At 46.3% G+C, this 19,866-nt stretch overlaps 2 protein-coding genes across 8 annotated transcripts in view; one reads left to right on the top strand and one right to left on the bottom strand.

The window, feature by feature from the left end:
• FOXJ2 (forkhead box J2) overlaps window positions 1–5,909 on the top strand; it is a 37,798-nt gene extending 31,889 nt beyond the window's left edge. For all 6 annotated transcript variants that reach the window (XM_075901865.1, XM_006119925.4, XM_006119926.4 and 3 more), the window contains 4 exons: window positions 128–229; window positions 770–970; window positions 2,760–2,858; window positions 3,374–5,909. In XM_075901865.1, the coding sequence (XP_075757980.1) occupies window positions 128–229; window positions 770–970; window positions 2,760–2,858; window positions 3,374–3,462 (491 nt within the window). In that variant the 3' untranslated portion in view covers window positions 3,463–5,909. The remainder of the gene's footprint in view (window positions 1–127; window positions 230–769; window positions 971–2,759; window positions 2,859–3,373) is intronic.
• Window positions 5,910–6,425: 516 nt separating this feature from the next.
• C3AR1 (complement C3a receptor 1) lies at window positions 6,426–18,692 on the bottom strand. 2 transcript variants are annotated; one of them, XM_006119921.4, is made up of 2 exons: window positions 18,418–18,692; window positions 6,426–13,408 (listed from the first exon to the last, which is right to left on the bottom strand). In XM_006119921.4, the coding sequence occupies exon 2, from the start codon at window positions 13,394–13,396 to the stop codon at window positions 11,927–11,929; it is 1,470 nt and encodes a 489-aa protein (XP_006119983.2). In that variant the 5' UTR covers window positions 13,397–13,408; window positions 18,418–18,692; the 3' UTR covers window positions 6,426–11,926. The 2 variants fall into 2 exon arrangements, with proteins under 2 accessions (XP_006119983.2, XP_075757994.1); XM_075901879.1 differs by having other exon boundaries at window positions 6,427–13,415; window positions 18,418–18,686.
• Between the last annotated feature and the right edge of the window lie 1,174 nt (window positions 18,693–19,866).

Raw genomic sequence — 19,866 nt, 5'->3', positions numbered from 1 at the left:
GTGGAGGGCAGTGGTAGGGTCTTTTGGCAAATCAGGGCCAGGGCCAGGTTCTGTTGACTTGGTTCACAGTGGTGGGGGCGGAGGAGTGTTACTCCCTTGTAACGGCCTTGTCTGCCTTGCTTTCCAGCATTCACCCCTGAGTGGTGCTCCAATATTGACTCCCTGAAGGAAAGCTTCAAGATGGTGAACCGGCTGAACTGGTCTAGCATTGAACACTCCCAGTTCTCAGGTCAGTGGCACATCCCACCTCTTGCTTGGCCCAGTGGGAGACCCAGGTTCAGTTCCCCGCTGTGCCACAGACTTCCTGTGTGCCCTTGAACAAGTCACTCCTTGTTGGTGGACCTCGGTTCCCATCCGTACAATGGAGATAACAGCACTGTCCTGCCTCATGGGTTGTGGTGAAGAGAAAGCCAGTCAAGATCGTTAGGCCACCAGCTGTGGTGGTGATGGGGGGCCGTGAGGAGATAGATGGATGGCTTCCCAGTCCCTGCTGCTGCTTGTCCTACTCGTGTGTCAGAGAAAACACCCTGCAGATGGAAAAAGGGAGCTCCCCAGAGAGTGTGCAGCAGAGATTAGAGGCACATGTGGGATGGAGATGCCCTGAGTGTAAAGAAAGGGACTCTCTGGGGGAATACCACTGGGATTAGGCAAAGTGACATCGTGAGCCTGAGAGGATTCCCAGGGGGGTACCCACAGGACTAGGGATTAGGCAAAGGAGCAATATCCGTGCAGTGACTGGATTTCACATACACCCTCCTTGCCCTTGCAGAGCTGATGGAGAGCCTGCGCCAGGCTGACCGGAAGAACTGGACCTTGGATCAGCACCACATTGCCAACCTCTGTGACTCCCTCAATCATTTTCTCACTCAGACTGGTCAGCTCCCACACCTGGGGGGCCCTCAGCAGCCCCCCCGAATTTCTGATTCTTGTGCTCTGAATAGTGGCAAGCAGGAGCAGTCCATGAACCAAGGTACCCAGCAGGGTGGGCAGCAGAGGGATTTAGAATGCCACGCAAAGGTTGAGGGTTGTGTAGTTGTGTACATGTGCTGGACAGCTTCTCACCACACCAAGCACCATGACACTGAACAGCCCAGAGCTATACTGCTCCAGACCACCCCATCTTCATCAGTGTCTTTCATACCAACCATGCCCCACCCATTGCTTAATTTGTAATGAAAGAGGTGCCAGGGCCCCAGCAGTTCTTTTACTTTGGTCACAGATGTATCAGAGGTGCCCAGCACAAGTTAAGCACCGATCCTCCCCCAGCTCCAGAGAATTTAGTTTTGGAAAGGTGTGGTCATAACACTGCACATAGTGATGTGAAGGTCTTATCTGGTATGTATGGATATAAATAGGGATCTTAATGGGTAACCAGTTAACTCGTTAACATCCCTACTTTCAGCCATGCATACCAAATAAGACCTTGACAGGTGATGCTTACTAAGTAACTATTAACTGGTACCCAGAGAGCAACTCCCCACCCGTGGCCCGCCATGAGCAGAGGGCCGTTCCAGCCTCATCTGGCCCCCCGTGCAGGGCCGGAAACAGGCTGGAAGCCAGCAGCCTTGCACAGGGCCAAAAGCAGCAACCCCACACGAGGCTGGAAACAGCCGGGCTGGAGCAGCCCTCCCCCCCATCCTTAACATTTAACCAATTAACTAATTAAATGGGATTGTACATCCCTAGTTGAAAGGCCAGCAACCCAGACAGAAAGCAATTGGAAAGCACACAGGCAACAGGAGGGGGTGAGATATCATCTGTCGATGGCACATGGAGAGGTGTCAGGGAGGCTGTTCCAGATGGCAAGAGTTGTAGAGAAGAAAACCGTGGCATTGAAGATCCCATGGTAGGGAAGAGTAGGATGATGCTCTATGATAGGGTTGGGCAATAATATTTGATGGGGGGCTAGCCAAGATTGTGGTAAGTGGTCAAGGGCTGCACTTTTCTATGGCGGGAGTGTGGGGTCTGGAACAAGGGTTGGGTGCAGAAGGGGGTTCAGAGTAGGGAATTGGGGTGCAGGAGAAGGTGTGGGGTCTAAGAGGGAGTTTGGGTGAAGGAGGGAGTTGTGACCTGAGGCAGAGGCTTGAGGTGCAGGGTCCAGGAGGGAGGTGTGGGTGCAGGAGGGGATTCTGGATTGAGGGAGGGGTGTACAGAGGGTGAGGGTCTGGGAGGGAATTGTGACTTCGGGAGTGGGGTGCAGAGGGTTTGGTGACCTGGAGCAAGGGATTGGAATGTGAGAGGGTAGGTGGTACCAGAGGCTGGCTCTGGCTGGAAGGCGCTTACTTGGGTGACTCCTGGCCAGCAGCCCAGTGGGGCTGCAGCCCCGGCTGTTCAAAGCATCTAACTTAACTGCTCCTTGCTTGAGGGTCCCAGTAGGGTGGGCTGTGGGCAGATTGAAAGGCTTGGTGGGCTGAATCCGGCCCACGGGTTGTATCATGCCCGCCGCTGTTCTGGGAGGAGCTGACAAGGGTGGGACGGAGAAGTCATCGTCTTGCTGCAGCCTGATTTTGACAGAATTTGGAGATGTCTAGGGAGAGGGCAGTGAGCCAAAACGACCCTTTTAATGCAGTCAAATAACAATATAGTTTTGGCTTTGTGGCCGAGCTATATCACGTTGTCAAGAGGTGTCCATTGAACGCTTTCTGATTCTGCCTGGAACGCGAGTCAGTCTGTGCTCTGGCTGAGCTGTGATGTCCCATCAGTGACAGGCGCGTTGGGTATGTGGATCACTGATGGGGCTTTTCCATTTCCTTTGGCAGTGAATTCCTATGGTCAGCCACAGCCTCCCCATCTTTTCTCCGGGCCATCTCCTATGTACCAGATTTCCACCCAGGACTCTCCAGGATACAATCGCCCAGGTAAGGGGTGAAATAAAATTCCCACCCCGCCCCCTAGCAGGGTTTTCCCCTTCTGCTCTCATGGATGTGGCATAGGGCTGAGGGAGCCGAGCCTGCAGGAGGTGTGTGAGGCACTGGTGAGAGCAATCACCGTTGCTTGACTTCTCTCACCTCCCCATCTCGTTGCCCACTCTCACCACTTTCCCATAGCTGGATGCTGCCCGGGCTTACCAGGCTCCTTAGGCCGTAGCTGAATGCTGCCTGGAGACTGTTCAGGACAGTTCAGGGAAGCTCTCACTGCTGCAATTACCCTTAGGCCCCCTGCTCCCAATCTGGACACTGATAGGGCATTGTCTTGGGCTGGAAACACGTGCTACCTAAGGGGGAATCAGGGTCTTGGCAGGCCACTGCTGTGTGGAAGCTCATGCTACCTGAGTCCTTCCCCTTTTATTTATCCCAGGAGCCCACTGGGACAGAGCCTGACTTCTCCTCTGACCATCTCTTTCCCCTTCTCTCTCTTTTCCTCCTCCATTCAGCTCATCATCTGGTCCCCCGGCCTCCGGTCCCTCCTCCAGGCGCCAATGAGGAAATCCCCGACGATTTCGACTGGGACTTGATCACCTAGCTCGTTACAGACTCGAGAGCCTGTCCCTTGTGAGGGACCTGGGAGGGAAGGGGGGCATGTGGTGAGAGGTCGCAGATCCAGCTGCCTTGGCCTCCCTGCCTTGCCTGTATATAGATATATAGTCTCTCTCTGCGCCAGAGAAACCACCGCAAGATGCTGCCGAAGATAATCCTTCCTTGCGTCCTCTTTTACCTTCTTTTTTCTTTTGTTCATTATTATTATCATCATCAGTAATCGAGCACGGCCCTCCCCCACTGGCCTCGGACACATCTGATTGGCTCCCCCACATTGTGTGGTGCCCGGCGTGGGGCGGAAGGTGGAGAGATGGCTCCCCAGTGCCATGAAAAGACCTCGGAAGGCCGAAACCTCCAGAGCATCTTTCTCTGCCTCCCTCATTTTGCGTTTAACAATCCCTCTTTGTCCGTGAATCTGTTGTATTGGCTACTGGAGTGAGAGAGCTTAGTGGACTTTGGGAGCCTGTAATTATGTTGTTTCGTAAATGTTGTAAAGGTCAGGGGTTCAAAGGGACATTGGAGGGGTGATTTTAGCTCTGTGAACATTCTCACACCAGCAGGGGACAGCAAGAAAAGGAGAGAAAATCCTGAATATGAAAAAAGCAGAATCTCTGTGGGGGATGAGATACGGCTGGGATTTGGGCTGAACTGGGAGAGGGAGACCGAGTCCAGCAAAAGGAAAATATGTACCGGTAGACCATTTAGGACTCAGAGCACACTGCCATTTGTAGGCATCTAGAGAGAATCCTGACCTGTTTTCTGTGCTAACTTTTCTAGTCTCTGGGAATGTGATGCCCACCTATCAAGTCAGGGAAGCTCCTCAGGCGTATTTTGCCCTAGCATTGCGGGAGATCGGGCACAACACATCAAATAGAATTCCCTGGGGCTTTTAGATTTCACCCTTTTTTCTTCCGTCACCTTCTCTAAAAATATGCAGTGAGGCTTTTATTAGCATATCCAGAGAAGACACATGCCAGTTCAGAAGCACTCCCCTATCTTCTCAGTTCTTGTTCAGATTGTTATTCTGCCCCCCCCCCCCCCCCAATTTCTTTGGAGACTGTCCTTGCCTATGGTGTAAGGATGGAGTCTTGACTGCATAGATGTAAATACCCAGTCAGTGGTTCCTTTTTGGGGGACGAGCCAAGGATGGAAAGAAGCAGCCACTTCTCTGATTTAAGGACTTCCAGAGTAGAGAGTGCCCCTCACCACCTAACTTGAAGAGTTGTGAGGCTTCACAGTTATGTTTCAGAGGCACAGATAACAAGACAGGCAGTGTGGAGCAGATACTTAAATTACACAGCCAAAGGGAGGAATGGCTTGGATGGATCAGGCCCTTCACAGGTCAGCTGGAGAGAGAAGGCAGAAGTAGCACATCCCAAAATCCAGACTGAGTTAGCACTTGCAAAGCAGGAAGGGGACGAGGTGTTGAGGCAGGAGTGAGTTCTGAGCTGTCCTCCCCCTAGCTGTGTCCCATGGCCCCCTGTTTCTAGTGTGGCTTTGTTCTGTCAAATCTCTTGTTTCCTCTTTATATTTTGTAACCCCATAGCCCCTGTTTATTGGTGAGGGGAACCAAGTTGGAAGCAAACCATCATGGGGACTCAACATGCCAAGGACGGGGGAGATAATTTAGCATCGCTTTTTAATTTGCTGTTGAGATAAACCAATTGGATCTTTGTTGGGAAGATGGACAGTCTCGTTGGATTTGAGGCGGGTGGGGGGGTACAATTTTTTGTTATTTTTTTTTTTAAAGTAGGGAGTCATCATTGAGCATTCCCAACAGGAGTGGAGAATCCCAGAGCCAACTTCAGCATGGAATTAGCCAGCAGTTCTCTCTGCTGCCCCAGGATGGGAATGATAAGACCAGGAAGCCATGTACGGGTGGTTTTCTGTGGCACACAGCAGCAAAGATGACCTCCCTCCAGGTGCCACTCAGTACTTTGCAGGGGATGTTCCCAGGAGTCGGGCCCATGCAAGTTGTTCAGAAGGCCACGTGGCCTTTCAGAGAACCCTGGAAACAAACCAAGATGGCTCCTTTGCATAGTCAAGTGCTCCTCACTTGCATATTCATTTGCCTTGTTTGCATATTCAGTTGCGCCTCATTTGCATATGTAAATATATGCTGGTCAGTGTGCAAATTAGCCATGCCCCACTCCTGAAATAACGTGCATCATTTGTGGGCAGGATAGCATCAAAATGGACATGTGGAATCAAAAGGCTTCATGCTGGAACTGCAGTGCAAGCTGGTGACAGTCTGTCAGGAGTGAAGGAATGCAGTCGGCAAGAGATCAGCCTGCAAGTGAGAGGAGTCCCTTGCACTTTGATGTGGCCCATGATGCTTTGTGTCAAGGGGAGAGAAAAGGGGGTGTGGCCTCACGAGTTTATTTTTGTGCATGCTTTCTTAATAAAAACAAAAAGTGAATGTTTAAGGTTTAACCCTTGCAGTGCTGGTGTTGAATTATTTTTCAGTGGCAGCTGGTGAGGTGAAACAAGATATGTCAACTTCATTAATAATGAGTGGTCCTATTTTTAAAGTCACAGGCTAACATGGCTACCCCTCTGAGATTTGTCAGCTTTATTGTAAGGGTTTAGCACCTTCCTGCATAGTCTGGTGGGAGAGAGGAAGAACTATTGTATCTGCCTTTACAAAAGTCAGATATGAAATCAAGACCCTTTTCAAGGAAGGTAGTCTTAGCAGCTAGTTGAAGAGCTGCACTCTTGAGCCTTTACACTTCATGTAGACCAGTCAGTCTGCATTATGCACAGCAGAAAGGCAGTATGAAAGTACCCCAAATGTCATGGGAAATGTTTACATTTTTAATTATCTGCCTGTTGCTGACGTGCATAACTTTATGTAACCCACACACCTAGTGTGGTTACTGAGTACTGCAAGTGGCACCTAGACCACTGCAACAGTTAAGATCAAGAGACCTCTACAGCATGGGCTGGGAGTCAGCTGGCTTTTAGCTCAGAGGGTAGGGGCTCCTAGAGTAAGGTCCCAGGTTCAAATCTGCCTTGGTGGTGGCTACATTTGTATTTATTAACACTGAATTTCAGCTGCCATTTGGGTTGCCCTGTCTCCCACTTTTATGAGATTCTTTGCAGTCAACTTTATAGTGAACTCCCTTGAATGATTTTTGTATCACCTGCAGACTTTGCCATGTCACTGTTTACTCTTTTTTCCGGATCATTTATGAATATGTTGAACAGCACTGGTCTCCCCAGCAGTGTTCCCTAGTCTTTTCCATCTCTGTGCCAAATAAATTTTTATGTGCACAGAGTCATGTGCTGATATGCACCACCAGTGGAAACAGAACCTAGCTGTGGGTGCCTTTGTTAATCAGCTAGATGGGTATCTGAATCTCTTCTGAGTGGCCACATAAGCGCACAGCTTATAGGAAACATTGCCCCCCCAGTATATCTACACTGAAAGTTGACCATTTATTCCTACACTGTTTCCTTTCTTTACATTCATAAGAGGACCTTCCCTCTTATCTCATGACTACTTACTTTGCTTAAGAGATTTTGGTGTGGGACTTTATCAGAGAATTTCTGAAAGTCCAAATGCACAAGAGCCACTGGATCATCCTTGTCCATATGCTTGATGACGCCCTCCAAGAATTCTAGTAGATTGGTGAGCCATATTCCCTCTAACATTTTCCATCCTTGAGCAGGTTAAAATTTCTTATGTGCAACACCACTATGGAGGTAGTGTGTGGATAATGCACCCACCAGTACAAACAAAAACCCTATATATATATAAGTTCATAGGTGTGGAATATATTAAAATAAGGAATAATTAACAAGGAGCAATGTTTATGATGTTTATTTAATATGAAGTCGAATAAAAGGAAAATTAACAGTGCCCTCGGATTACATGTATTATCATCCTTTCTAACAACTCAAGCTAGTAAATACACCAAAATGCATATTATCCACACATAGCTCAGCTTTAAGATGCTAAACAAATCTTTGAGTCAACCAGAAATAGTCATGCTCTCCTTGCAAATATTAATTCAATATTTAATAGCACTACAAAGGAGGGTAAAAGACATTCTCTTTGGCTTATGCAATTTATCTGGGGAATGTTTAGGATCCATATTATACAAATACAAGTGAAACAGACCTGTAAAAACAAGTTTTCCTGGTTTGAAACTTTCACCTTGGCTGTGTCTACACTGGGCCACTTATTCCGGAAAATCAGCCACTTTTCTGGAATAAGCTGCGAGCTGTCTACACTGGCCCTTGAATTTCCGGAAAAGCAACGATGCTCTACTGTACAAAATCAGCCGCTATTCCGGAAAACCTATTCTGCTCCCGCTCGGGCATAAGTCCTTATTCCGGAACACTGTTCTGGAAAAGGGCCAGTGTAGACAGCCCAGTAGTCTTTTCTGGAAAAAAGCCCCGATCGCGAAAATGGCAATCGGGGTTCTTTTCCGGAAAAGCGCGTCTACGTTGGCCACAGATGCTTTTCCGGAAAAAGGGCTTTTCCGGAAAAGCAGCGTGCCAATGTAGATGCTCCTTTTCCGGAAAAACTGAAAACAGAATAGTATTCCGTTTTAAGCAGTTCCGGAAATTCATGCCAGCGTAGACACAGTCCTTGTGTGTGTCACCAGCTCAAAGAGTAGAAGCCCCAGAGCAAACTAACACATGGCTTCAGGGTTTGTAGACAGATCCATGTTTCAAAGAGCTTGCAAATAAGGTTTCATCCTACAAAACAGCTAGCATCACACCTAATACTTGCTCCTTCTGACTCATGAGAGCCAGAACTCTACCAGATAGCAAAGTTCTGTCTTTAATACAGTACAGTTTACCATGTATTAATTAGTAACACGAGTTTAACAAAATCACTGAGATCAGTTTTATATCTTTACATCACTCCAAAAAATTCTGTTTAAAGAAACTTTTTCTTTCTTTAACACCTATGTAAACTTTGTTTGAAATGCAAGTGTGCGCGCACACACAGACAGACCAAGTCTCCTTCCCCCCCAGGTCCTTTCCAACAGAACTCCAAGAAGTCCCCTCTCCCTTAACTCCCCTAAGATAAAGTCTACAGAACAAATTTACCAGGGGCTCCAGCTTGCACTGTTCCAAAGGCAACACATAGCTTCCCAATCACCCTCCTCTTTTTTCCAAAATCTTGTCCTACTATGCGTGTGTTTCATCTCTCACAATGTCTCCTCACAAGGTTCTTTCCCTTCCCCCCAAAATCCTTACCAAATGTCGATTCAACCAAAAAAACATTTTCCCATCCCATTTGCAGCCTCTGCACATGTAAACTGTGCATGTCCTGTTTCCTGCAGGGAAGTTTTTCAAGCATGGAACTTACCAGAATTATTAAAAAAAAAGAGGGGCCCTAAAGTGATCAGACATGGCTGAAACTGGGCGTGGGGGAGGTGTTTCCCATTTTCAGTGACAGTGCAGGGAGACATTTGGCATTGCTGTCACTGGAGGAGATAATTATCTGATTGCAGACAGGGTGAAAGTAGGAAAGCACAGTGGAAGGAGAAGATAGAGGGGCTGTCTTGTTACTACGGGGGGAGGACTGCAAACTGGATAAAATGAGTGAAGTAGCAGGCATAGAAATCAACAGGCAACTGAGTGGGCAGCAGGGGAGTGTAACACAGGGAAAAATGGGATCCCTGCCCAGACAATTCCCCAACTGGAAGGCTAGGTGCAAAAGCAGGAAGGTGGTGAGGGCGGAGGAGAGAGGAAGCGGGAGCTCTGAACCTCTCAATGGAGCTCAGAAAACAGCTGCACAGCCATGCAGCTTACAGGGAACCTTGGTGGTGAGGCATTATTTCTCTTTCCAAAAGCTATGTTTGCTCTTCCCCAGCAGCACATTCATTTGTATGTTTGACAATTAGTTTGAACCACTTTGCCTGAAAGTGAGGCTTGCTGGCCTGCAATTTCCATGTTCAACTCTTACACCCTTTCTAAATATTGTCATTACATTAACTGTCCACCAGTTCTGTGAGCTTATCCAAATCTGCCTTTTGGAAGTCCATTGCTTCGCACCTTCCTTTCCTTAGAATCATTCAATTTCTCATATCATGATCACTTGCACCCAATTTGCCTTCTACTTTCAAATTTGCAACAACTTCCTCCTGATAGTATCTAGGCTAAAATAGCTGCCCTGCTTGTTACTTGATCCACCTTCTGAAACAAAAAGATGTCCCAATATATTCCAAGATTTTATGAGAATTCTGAGGTTCGCAGCTTTACCAACAAATATGTGGGTAGTTAAAAATCCCTCATTGCTACCAGTCACTCATGTTTTGGATATTTCTGTTAGTGGTTCCAGAAATGCCTCAGCCACCCCCTTCCTACTTTGTGGTATACAGTATACCTCCTATCATTGGGTATGTCTAGACTGCATCCCTCTGTCGGCAGAGGGATGCAGATTAGGCAGGTCGACATTGCAAATGAGGCAGGGATTTAAATATCCTGGGCTTAATTTGCATAAAAATGGCTGTCGCGTTTTGCTGACTCAGTACTTTGTCTGCAAAAAGTGGCAGTCTAGAGGGGGATCTGTCAAGAAAGAAAGCCTTTTCTAACAGATCCTGTAAACCTCCTTGCAGGAGGCATAAGGGATCCCTGCTTCATTTGCAATGTCGACCTGCCTAATCTGCTGACAGAGGGATGCAGTCTAGACATACCCATGACGTCACCATTGTTTTGTGCCCTATTTATCTTCACTCAGAGATGTGGGAGACCTGGTAGTACCCATGCGTGTAGACAGTGCGGCCTTTCTTTAAAACTTTTCCATGTGCACCTTTTACTTTGCATGTCTAGCTGAATTCCAGATCTGGAAGACTCTGAGCGTTGGTGTATCTGATCAGAACTCTGACTTTAGCCCATCTCTAACTTTCTGGCCCTGAAGGGAACAGCAGGTTGTGTGTGTGCATGGCCGGATTATGGGCGGGGCTAGCCTATGGGGGGGCGCCTGATGGCAGCTGTAAGGGGCGCCGCACTCCCGGATGGGGCTGGCTCGTGCGTGCACTCAGGGCTGGGGCCGCGCAGCACCCCTTATAGCTGCCATCAGGCACTCAGGGCTGGGGATGCGCAACACCCCTTATAGCTGCCATCATGCGCCGCACGCTGGGGGCCGTGTGGTGCCCCTTATAGCTGCAATTAGGCGCCGTGCGCCCGATTGCAGCTGTAAAGCGTGCAGAGCGCCAGAAGGCGGGGCTGCGCATGCGCTGTGTGCCTGAGAGCGGAGCCGCATGTGTCGTGCGCCCGCTGCCCGGGGCACAGGAATGGCTCAAGCCGGCCCTGTGTGTGTGTGTGTGCATGAGTATTTCTAGCACTGTCTGTATTTGTGTGACCACTTTCCTCGATATCTCTCAGTCTTTTCTCATTTCTAATTAACAAGCACACAGTTGGAATTCTGGCAAACTGCTTTCCATGCTCTCTTACTTCTGGAATTGTACAGAAGGGGTGACTCAGCTCCAGGGTTACCCCCTGGGTGACACTCTCGGATTGCTTGCATGTCCAGCAGTTTTAGATGCAGTAGTGACAGCTCCATGATTGGCGAGATCAACCTTAATTTCCTCATCAGTATAACTCAGGCCATAATATCAAGCGTAAAGCCAGAAAGGAGGGTCGTATTTCTAATGAACCCATGTCCCCAGCATGAGGGTTGTTTTTCAGAAAATTGCCCCTTCTACCTTGGTTACTGATTTGGTGCAGTAATGTATTAGCTGAGATAAAGAAACTCCTTGAGCTGCCATGACAAATAATAGAAATGGTCATTTGGAGACAGAAATAGTAGGGAGGAGGGCCATGGTTAACTGAAATGGAAAGACTCTAGGAATACTGTCATGCAAGGCAGTTTCCAGTGCTGATGAGCAGGTTAGGGGTGTCTGCTACAATGCATTGTTGTGAGGAAAACTAAAATTCCCTGAGTCCACTCATGCAACTCCTGCTGGGCACTGCTGTGAAAAAGATTCAGTGTCCCAGGTGAACCCAGAGTTAAGAGAAAGGAAAGGTTTGACAGCAAATTCCAAGGAGAAATGCCAAATAACTTCTCCTTGTAATTTAGGTGATATCGATGATGTGATACATGCTTAAGAAATGTAGTACATATATACTCTACGTTACAACCATATTTTTATTTAGTACCGTCAAGGAGTAATTACCTAATTCCACCACACATCTTCTCACAACTGGGTTTCTCTCTAAAGTATGGAGCTCTCTTCCTCCCTTATGTGTCTCATCAGAAGATTCCTTTCTGGCATGTCCATGCCCCTCTTTTCAGGAGGCTATTAAATGGCAGATTGACCTGTTCTGTACTACCCCAGTCCCTGTGAGTATGCTGTACAGGTTATTGTCTAATAACATTGTTATGGCTCTGCTATCCTAAAGCAAAAAGTTACAGCCATGGAGAAGGGGGAGGTGGGACGGACAAACTTCTCCCCCTGCCTTAGCAATGCTATCTTGGAAGTCCCATTTTAGAGAATATTGCTGCTGATTTCCCTTTCTGCTGAACTCTTGGTCTTGTCCCGTGAATAGAAAGTGGAGCGTGTAACTTCCTCGCTGAAGGCATTCTCCAAGATGCCCCGCACTGATTGGCGGGCCTTCTGCCTGAAGTCCCGCCCCACAAAAACGTAGAGAAATGGGTTGATGCAGCTGTTGGTATAGGCCAGTGCTGTAGAGAGGTGGTCCCACAGTATCACGGCCTCCCTGAATTTAGTTCCTGGCATAGCTAGGAGATACAATGCCTCAACTATATGGAATGGAGCCCAACAAACAAAGAATACAGCCACCACAACCAGGATCACTCTCAGGGTCTTACCACGGGGCTTGGTAAACCGGGTTCCATGCATCTTGGTAGCAATAAGAATGTAGCAAGTTGCCATTATGCTAAAGGGAAGGAGGAAGCCAAAGACAATCCTGGGAATAGTGATGGTCAGTTTGGTGGTTGACAGACTGCTGGCGGAGAAGTTATCAGTCCAGTTCTCTAGTAAGTCAGTACCATCGTAAAGGCTGCCAGGAGGATTAGTGTACGAGAAACCACCAGGAGTTTCAGATAACTCTGAGTGGAGGACACTGGACAATTTAGATATGCCAACATTAGGTGAGCTGACAGCAGTCTCAGTTAGCTCAGAGTCAGGATGATCAGTGGATGAACTCATGTCAGCTGAGGCACTGAGAATGGCTGATACTACAGAAGATGCTGCGCTTGTGTTAATTTCACTAGAGGCCCTGGTGTGAACAGCTGTCCGGAAATCTGGATGTTCATTTGGAGGCTGATGAGTGAAAATGATGCCTTCATAAGTTCCAGCAGCCACTAATGTTGGATCTTCCCTAGGATAATCATCTGGGAGAAAGTCATAGTTCATTACTGAATTATTGCCATAATCCATATAATCTGTATCACCTTCAAAATTGTAAACACACACAGTTTTGCCAAATGCATCTTTGGAGGTCTCACGGTAGAGGAAGGCAGGACAGCACATCACAAAGGCCAGGAGCCAGATGCAAACACAAGTCACTGATGCAAGCCTCACAGTGCGGTAGTTCTGACACCACACTGGCTTCATCACTATCAGGCACCGGTCAATGCTGATGGCAGTGAGGAGGAAAACACTGGCAAACATGTTGAAGATGATGGCTGATGGGATAACCTTGCAGAGGAAGTACCCATATGGCCAGTGCTCATGGAGGATCAGGTGAATGATGGAGAACGGTAGAGACATACAGCAGAGGAAGTCAGCAATAGCAAGATGCAGGAACCATATGGTATTCACGGTCCGCTTCATTTTCAGGCCAGCCACCCAGATCACCAAGCCATTGCCCAGGAGGCCCAGGATAAATGTGAGAATGAAGATAATGAGGGAAACAATGATTTCGAGTGTATATTGTAGAGCAGCACCATCATCTGTTTTGTATGTGCTGTTACTACTCAGGAGTGGAGACATAATCTTTAGATACTGGTGGCTAAATAAATAAATAAATAAATAAATAAAAAAGATGATAATGTGGTATGTCATTCACACACCCCATTCCCAGCTATCTGTGCCCAACACCAAGATTACCCTTTATGTTTGTTAGAAGCCATCCTGGTGTGAGTTGTCAGCTGGAGATTGAATATGGGACTATAAATATGAAAGTCCAAGTCTCTCCTCCTACCTGAGCAGGAAGACCTGGCTGTACAAGTGCAAAGGCGGTAACAAAATCACACATCTCTATGTGGTCTCGTCCCTAGTGGTGGACCTAGTGCCACTGTGTAAGTCTGAGTGCACTAAGCTTGTCCTATGTCCAAAATTGCCTTTAATAACAGCACTATCTCAAGTAGAGATTACCTTTTGTTTACACTCCCGGTCATCCTAAATCCTTTCATGTCCCTCATCTCCTTTGAACTCTCTATACAATATATCATGATCTTTCATGGGTACAACCCACTTCTTCAGATGACCGGAGTATTGGAAGTCCAGATCCAAGGATAAATAAGGGGAACCAGGGGGGAAGAGAAAAAATGACTGAGTAGATAATCTTCAGAGGGATAGCCGAGTGAGTCTACAACAGGAAAAACTTAAAAAACAACAGTGTAGCATCTTAAAGACTGAGTAGTTAATAACCCTTATTTATCCTTGGATCTGGACTTCCAACACTTGGGTCATTTGAAGAAGTGGGTTGTACCCACGAAAGTTCATGATCCCATCTACATGTTTTGTTAGTCTTTAAAGCGCTACCAGACTATTTGTTGTTTTTTAAGTTTATCCTATATAGATTAACTCGCCAACCCCTCTGAAGCTTTTATACAATATATATAATTCTCCCCTTTATTGCAAAACCCAGGCTAAGTTCCTCTTTTCTTTAAAATAGAAATGGTTTCTTCTCTCTTGACTAGTTAGTTAGGTTTATGCTTTGAAAGCAATTTTTGTATTATCATGAGCCTCTGTTTTGCAATTATTTCCATGACGTTACAACTAGAATGACTGAGTCAGCAATTCCATACAAAAGGAGACATTTCCAGCAAAAGTCTTGCATAAATCTTCCTTCTTCCCCACTTCTAGACAATGCAGCTTAATCCCGAGCATCTCCCCAGCTCCTACTATTCCAAGGAAGGGGAGAGACAGAATGAAGAGCAAGAAATAGATGGATAGAACAAGAGTAGTAAAAAAAAAGCAGGATATTGAGAGAAAAGAAGTTGGAATATGGAGTCATAAAAGTATTTGGTACTTCTTATCAAGAGATATCAAAGACCTTTACATAAGTCAGAAGTTATCATTAGATATTTGGTCCTGCAGGCATGCAGAGGATTGGACTAGATGACCTCTGACCTTCCAGTTCTATGATTATCTCCAGATGAAGAAAGAGGCATGGTTTTACTCTGAAAAGCAGCAATGTAACACCTTCTCCCCCAATGCTTGGGTGTGTTCAGATTTACTCAGTCTAATAACTAAAATAGTTTTGACAGCTTCTTACTCATGTTCTCAGCACAGTGTTTCTCAACCAGTTGTATGAGTACCCTTAGGGGTACTTGAGAGAAGTCTGGGGGGGTACATCAACAGAACTGAAATTTGGAGAAAACTGAATTTTTGTTTTAAGTTGTACTGTGCTTTATTATTTATTATTTTTGTACTTTTTACACCCCAAAATTTCATTGCCTGCCCATCTACAATTAAGTTGTTTAAACAAATGTGTTGCAATGGTAGAAAAAAAAATGTGTGTCTGAAAACTGTAGGCACTGGGAGTAATTTTTTTAAAGAGGTACTTTATAAAAAAAAGGTTGAAAAACATTGCCCTAGCAGACTCAAACCAACTCGTGAGAGGGCACTTGTTTCTATTCTTTCCTGTGCATTAGCATAATAGTTTACCGTTCCAGGCAGTTAAACCTATGCAAAACCAATGAAGAGACTCAGGTCCCAGAAATATCACTGAGGGCATGACCTGCAGAGAGTGAAGTTGCTTTACAATCACTAACGGTCTAATTCAGAGTGCAACATTTTTACTATTGCTAGTGAAGCATGAAAGGGAGAGAACTCAGACAGACTCTGTATTACCATCATTATACATTTCTGTTATAGTAGCAACTAAGCGCCAATCAGGCACTGGGACACACACAATGAAAATCAAACAGCAGGGCCATCCTTGGGATTTATGCAGCCCTACTATTAATGTGATTTTATAGCCTTCAGCCACATGCTAATGAAATATTTTAATGTAATTTTAAATTAAGCGCCTGTAGACTAACACAGTAAATGCAGAAACTTACAATATATACCTATTAAATGACTGCATTACCACTTGAATGGCTCTTTCACAGGTTCAATATTCTGCTAATAGCTCTGGCAGGCTTTTTCACTTTTAAGTGAACTAGATCCTTTCCAGAAGAAGTATAAGCCACAGAACAGGGACAGAAGGAGGTGAGTAGGTGGACACTGAAGCCTCTGGTGCCCCAGATTTTTGGGTGCTCTACACAGCTGCATATTCTGCATATGTGTAAGGACTGCCCTGTCAAACAGGCCCTGCCCCCAAAGAACTTGCAGTCTATAACATGAGACAAAAGATGGATGGAACACAAATGAAGGGAGGCCAAGATACACAATGAAACAATAATGATTAATATAATAAACAGCACTTATCACCATCATTGTTAAGAGAGCTTTAGGCATCATAGCAAGGGTGAGTTTAAAGTAGGGACAATATGGACTATGTTTGGAAAGCTGCTCTTAAGATAAGAGGCAGCATAGCTAAAAGCACAAAGGTGCTTGAGGAAAATGGCCAATAAAGGCTTCTTAAGGTAGGGCTAAGCAGCAGAGGGCCAAAATAAAGAGTAGTCTATTATATATTTTGAAGAGTTTGTGAATTGTTTGTGCAAAATAAAGCCATACTTAACAATTACTTATAGATACCAAATTTTGCATAAACAATCCTGCCACTTAAATTAGCTGAAAGCACTACTTTTTACACCAGAATATGTTGGGTGAAAGATTTAAATAATTATTTTTGGTTTTCGTCACAAAAAACTTATGACTATTATGATTAGAGTTCATAAAAATATTTGCTAACAAAATTAAAATTGAGTCACCTGTTCAACTGCCATTTTAGTGCAAAGAAAATGTTTGCTGTTACAAATAAAAAATAATTCAAATTAGTTACAGAAAGAGTAATGGAATCTTTATGAGCTTCTGATTCAAATTTACTATGGGTATGTCTACACTTGCCCCCTAGGTCGGACTGGGGAGGCAAAGAAGCATATCGAAGTTGCTAATGAAGCACGGGATTTAAATATCCCGCACTTGATTAGCATATTAGCGGCCGGTCGCCAATTTAACTTGCCGTGTGTAGACGCAGTAGTCCAATCCAAAACCCCTCCCTCGAATTAACTGTTACTCCTCATTAGCAACTTTGGTATGCTTCATTTGCCTTCCTAGTCCAACCTAGGGGGCAAGTGTAGACATACCCTATGTGTGGTAATTATTCAATAAAATGAATAATGTTTGAAGTTGAAATCCTACAAATATAAAACTGTTCTTTTACATCCCTTTTGCAAGCACATTAATAAACAATTCTATGACATATTTCATTTCTTGAATTTTCCTGTGTTAGCTATACAAAATGACTTTTCCCAGTCAACGACGGACCTCACCTGCTAGTAGTTTATATTTGATACATGGAAGAAGGACAAGCCAATGGAGGGAAACAAAGGGGAGGTGGGTGACGTGGTCAATGAGACTTTGCAGGACAAGTAGCATTTTGAACTGATATGAGATATGTTTTCTGAGATCCCAGAGCAAGTCTAGGTTTACATTACAGCCCTACATTGGTATAACTACATTGCTCAAGGGTGTGAAAAATCCAGCACTGAGTGGCATCATCCCATTGACCTAGATTTTGGTGTTGACTGTTTCTCCCACCAATAGACCTACTACCTCTTGGGGAGATATATTAACTACACTGGTAGGAGATGCTCCCCTGTTGGCATAGAGCATCTTCCATAAGCACTGCATTGGCACAGCTGTGTGGGTGCAGCTGTGCCCTGTATAGCACAGTGCGCGAAGACAAGCCTTCAGTTTGCTAAGTGGGGAGTCAGAAAAAAGGACATTGTCCCCAGATTCAGAGGGGTAGCCGTGTGAGTCTGTAACAGGAAAAACTTACAAACCAACAAATAGTCTAGTAGCACCTTAGATAGAGACTAACAAAACATATAGATGCTACCATGAGCTTTCGTGGGCACAGCCCACTCCTTCAGGTGACAGGTTACTACTAAACTATTTGTTGGTTTTTAAGTTTTTCATTGTCACCAGAGTGCATTTGATATGGAAATCCTTGAGAGATGGTCAATGTGGGCCTCACAATGCCACTTTTCAGAGCAGAAATGCCCTTTTAATGACATTCCCAGGGAGTTAGTGACATGGCTGGAATAGAAACTAAGGCTCACTATTCCTTACCAAGTACCTGTAGTAATAAATGCCAAGTGTGCAGGCAGGAGGTAATGTTACTGTACAAACTACACACCCTTTAGAGCACTGAGGCTAACAGCCTGCTCCTGCAGTGGCCAAATCACAGGTCACTATTATTCCATCTAAAGACCACCCCGGTTCTTTTTATTGCACTAGCAGGTCCCTTATCCTTCCAGAGGAGTGCTGCTATGGAGTAACCTCTTTCACTGATACGCCACGGAGCCAAGACAGAACTTTGCCCTGGCCACATGATAAAGCTGCCTCTCAGAATATATACAGTGGATAGTAAAAAGATGCTTTGTACATACTGAAATCAATCCTGCTCCAAGACTGGGAGTTGGATGACTCCATCTAGAGAGTCCTGTCACACTCTCCCACCCAATGTTTTCTAGCTCTCTAAAAGAAAGAGGAAGTTAGAAATACAAAGATAGGGATAGAGAGACACTTTAAGAGTGACAGATGGAGGGGAAAAGCAGTAAAGAGAAATTGCAGATCAGAAAGACAGAATGCTGTCTGTCTTCTGTACATACCCCAGTACAGCAGAATCCTCAATGGATGGGGGAGCAAGAATCACTCTTTGTCTTATGCACTGGCTCTGGACTGATCAGAGAACAACTTATAAGGTGAATTTAGGAACTAACTTTTTTAAGACCACTGAAGATTTTTTGCACCCAAGCGGAAGGACAAGAATGAGTCATGCCTGCAATTTTAGATAATACAAGCTGCAAAAGATCTGGCTTGATGCTGCTGAGATAATGCAACAGTAACATATGGGCAAGGATAGTGTGCTTTCAACAAGCGGGACTGAAGAGTAAGCAAACCTAGAAGTTACTAGGGAGCATAGCTCTGTCCACTGCAAATCAAAGTTTTCATACAAAAATGTGACTCATCACATGAGATCAAAGCACATGATCTTCTCTTGCCTCTTGCCATCTAGGCCAGATTAACATTTTGTGGACTTGGTGCCAAACATATTTGTGGCCCCCATGTAGTTGTTATTGGTCCCTTTTGAGTATAGGCTTGGTGTGGCAGAGCCATAGTATTCCCAATACAGGCAGTCCCCGGGTTACGTACAAGATAGGGACTATAGGTTTGTTCTTAAGTTGAATTTGTATGTAAGTCGGACCTGGCTCCAGATTCAGCCGCTGCTGAAACTGATCAGCGGCTGACTACAGGAAGCCCTAGGCAGAGTTGCTCTGCCCCCGGCTTCTTGGAATCAGCCGCTGATCAGTTTCAACAGCAGCTGAATCTGGACTCCTGGGACAGAACAGCTGGGGCGCTGCCGGGTATGTCCCCGCAGGACCAACCCGGCAGCACCCCAGCTGCTCTACCCCAGGCGTCCCGCAACAAAAGCCTGGTCTGCTGGGGAGGGGGGGCGCGCTAGCTGCGCCCCCTCCCCCCCAGCAGACCAGGGAGACCCGAGCAAATCCGCGGAGGCGCAGAGGTCCCGCCGCCTCTGCGGCTTTGCTCCTGTCTCCCTGCTGTGCTCGGGGGGAGTCCCCCCCAGCACAGCAGGGAGACAGGAGCAAAGCCGCAGAGGCGGGGGACCCCGCCACCTGTGCGGCTTTGCTCCGGGGCAAAGGAGCAAAGCCGCACGGGCAGCAGGGTCCCGCCGCCTGTGCGGCTTTGCTCGGGTCTCCCTGCTGTGCTAGGGAGTCCCCCCCCAGCACACCAGGGAGACCCGGAGCAGCTTTTCTCGCCCCGGAGGACGCCGTGGCGGGACCGCTGCGCTCTGGGTGGTCCTGTCGCCCGCGAGCTCCGGGGCGAGAAAAGCCCCGTTCGTAAGTGCGGATCCGACATAAGTTGGATCCGCGTAAGTCGGGGACTGCCTGTACTGAATCTCAGAGGCATTCTTTCTTTTGATCACAAATCTCGGCAAGATCGTATGTACTGCCATACACAGGCTCACAGCTTCCTCAGCCTCTAGTTTTCTCATTGAGCCATACACCTAGGTGGGTTTACCAGTGTCCATGGTGAGC

The sequence above is a fragment of the Pelodiscus sinensis genome, chromosome 1 (assembly GCF_049634645.1).
Source record: "Pelodiscus sinensis isolate JC-2024 chromosome 1, ASM4963464v1, whole genome shotgun sequence".
In the NCBI taxonomy this organism is placed as follows: domain Eukaryota; kingdom Metazoa; phylum Chordata; order Testudines; family Trionychidae; genus Pelodiscus; species Pelodiscus sinensis.
Note: the sequence above shows the minus strand (reverse complement) of the source record. Positions and strands in the feature narration are given on the sequence as shown.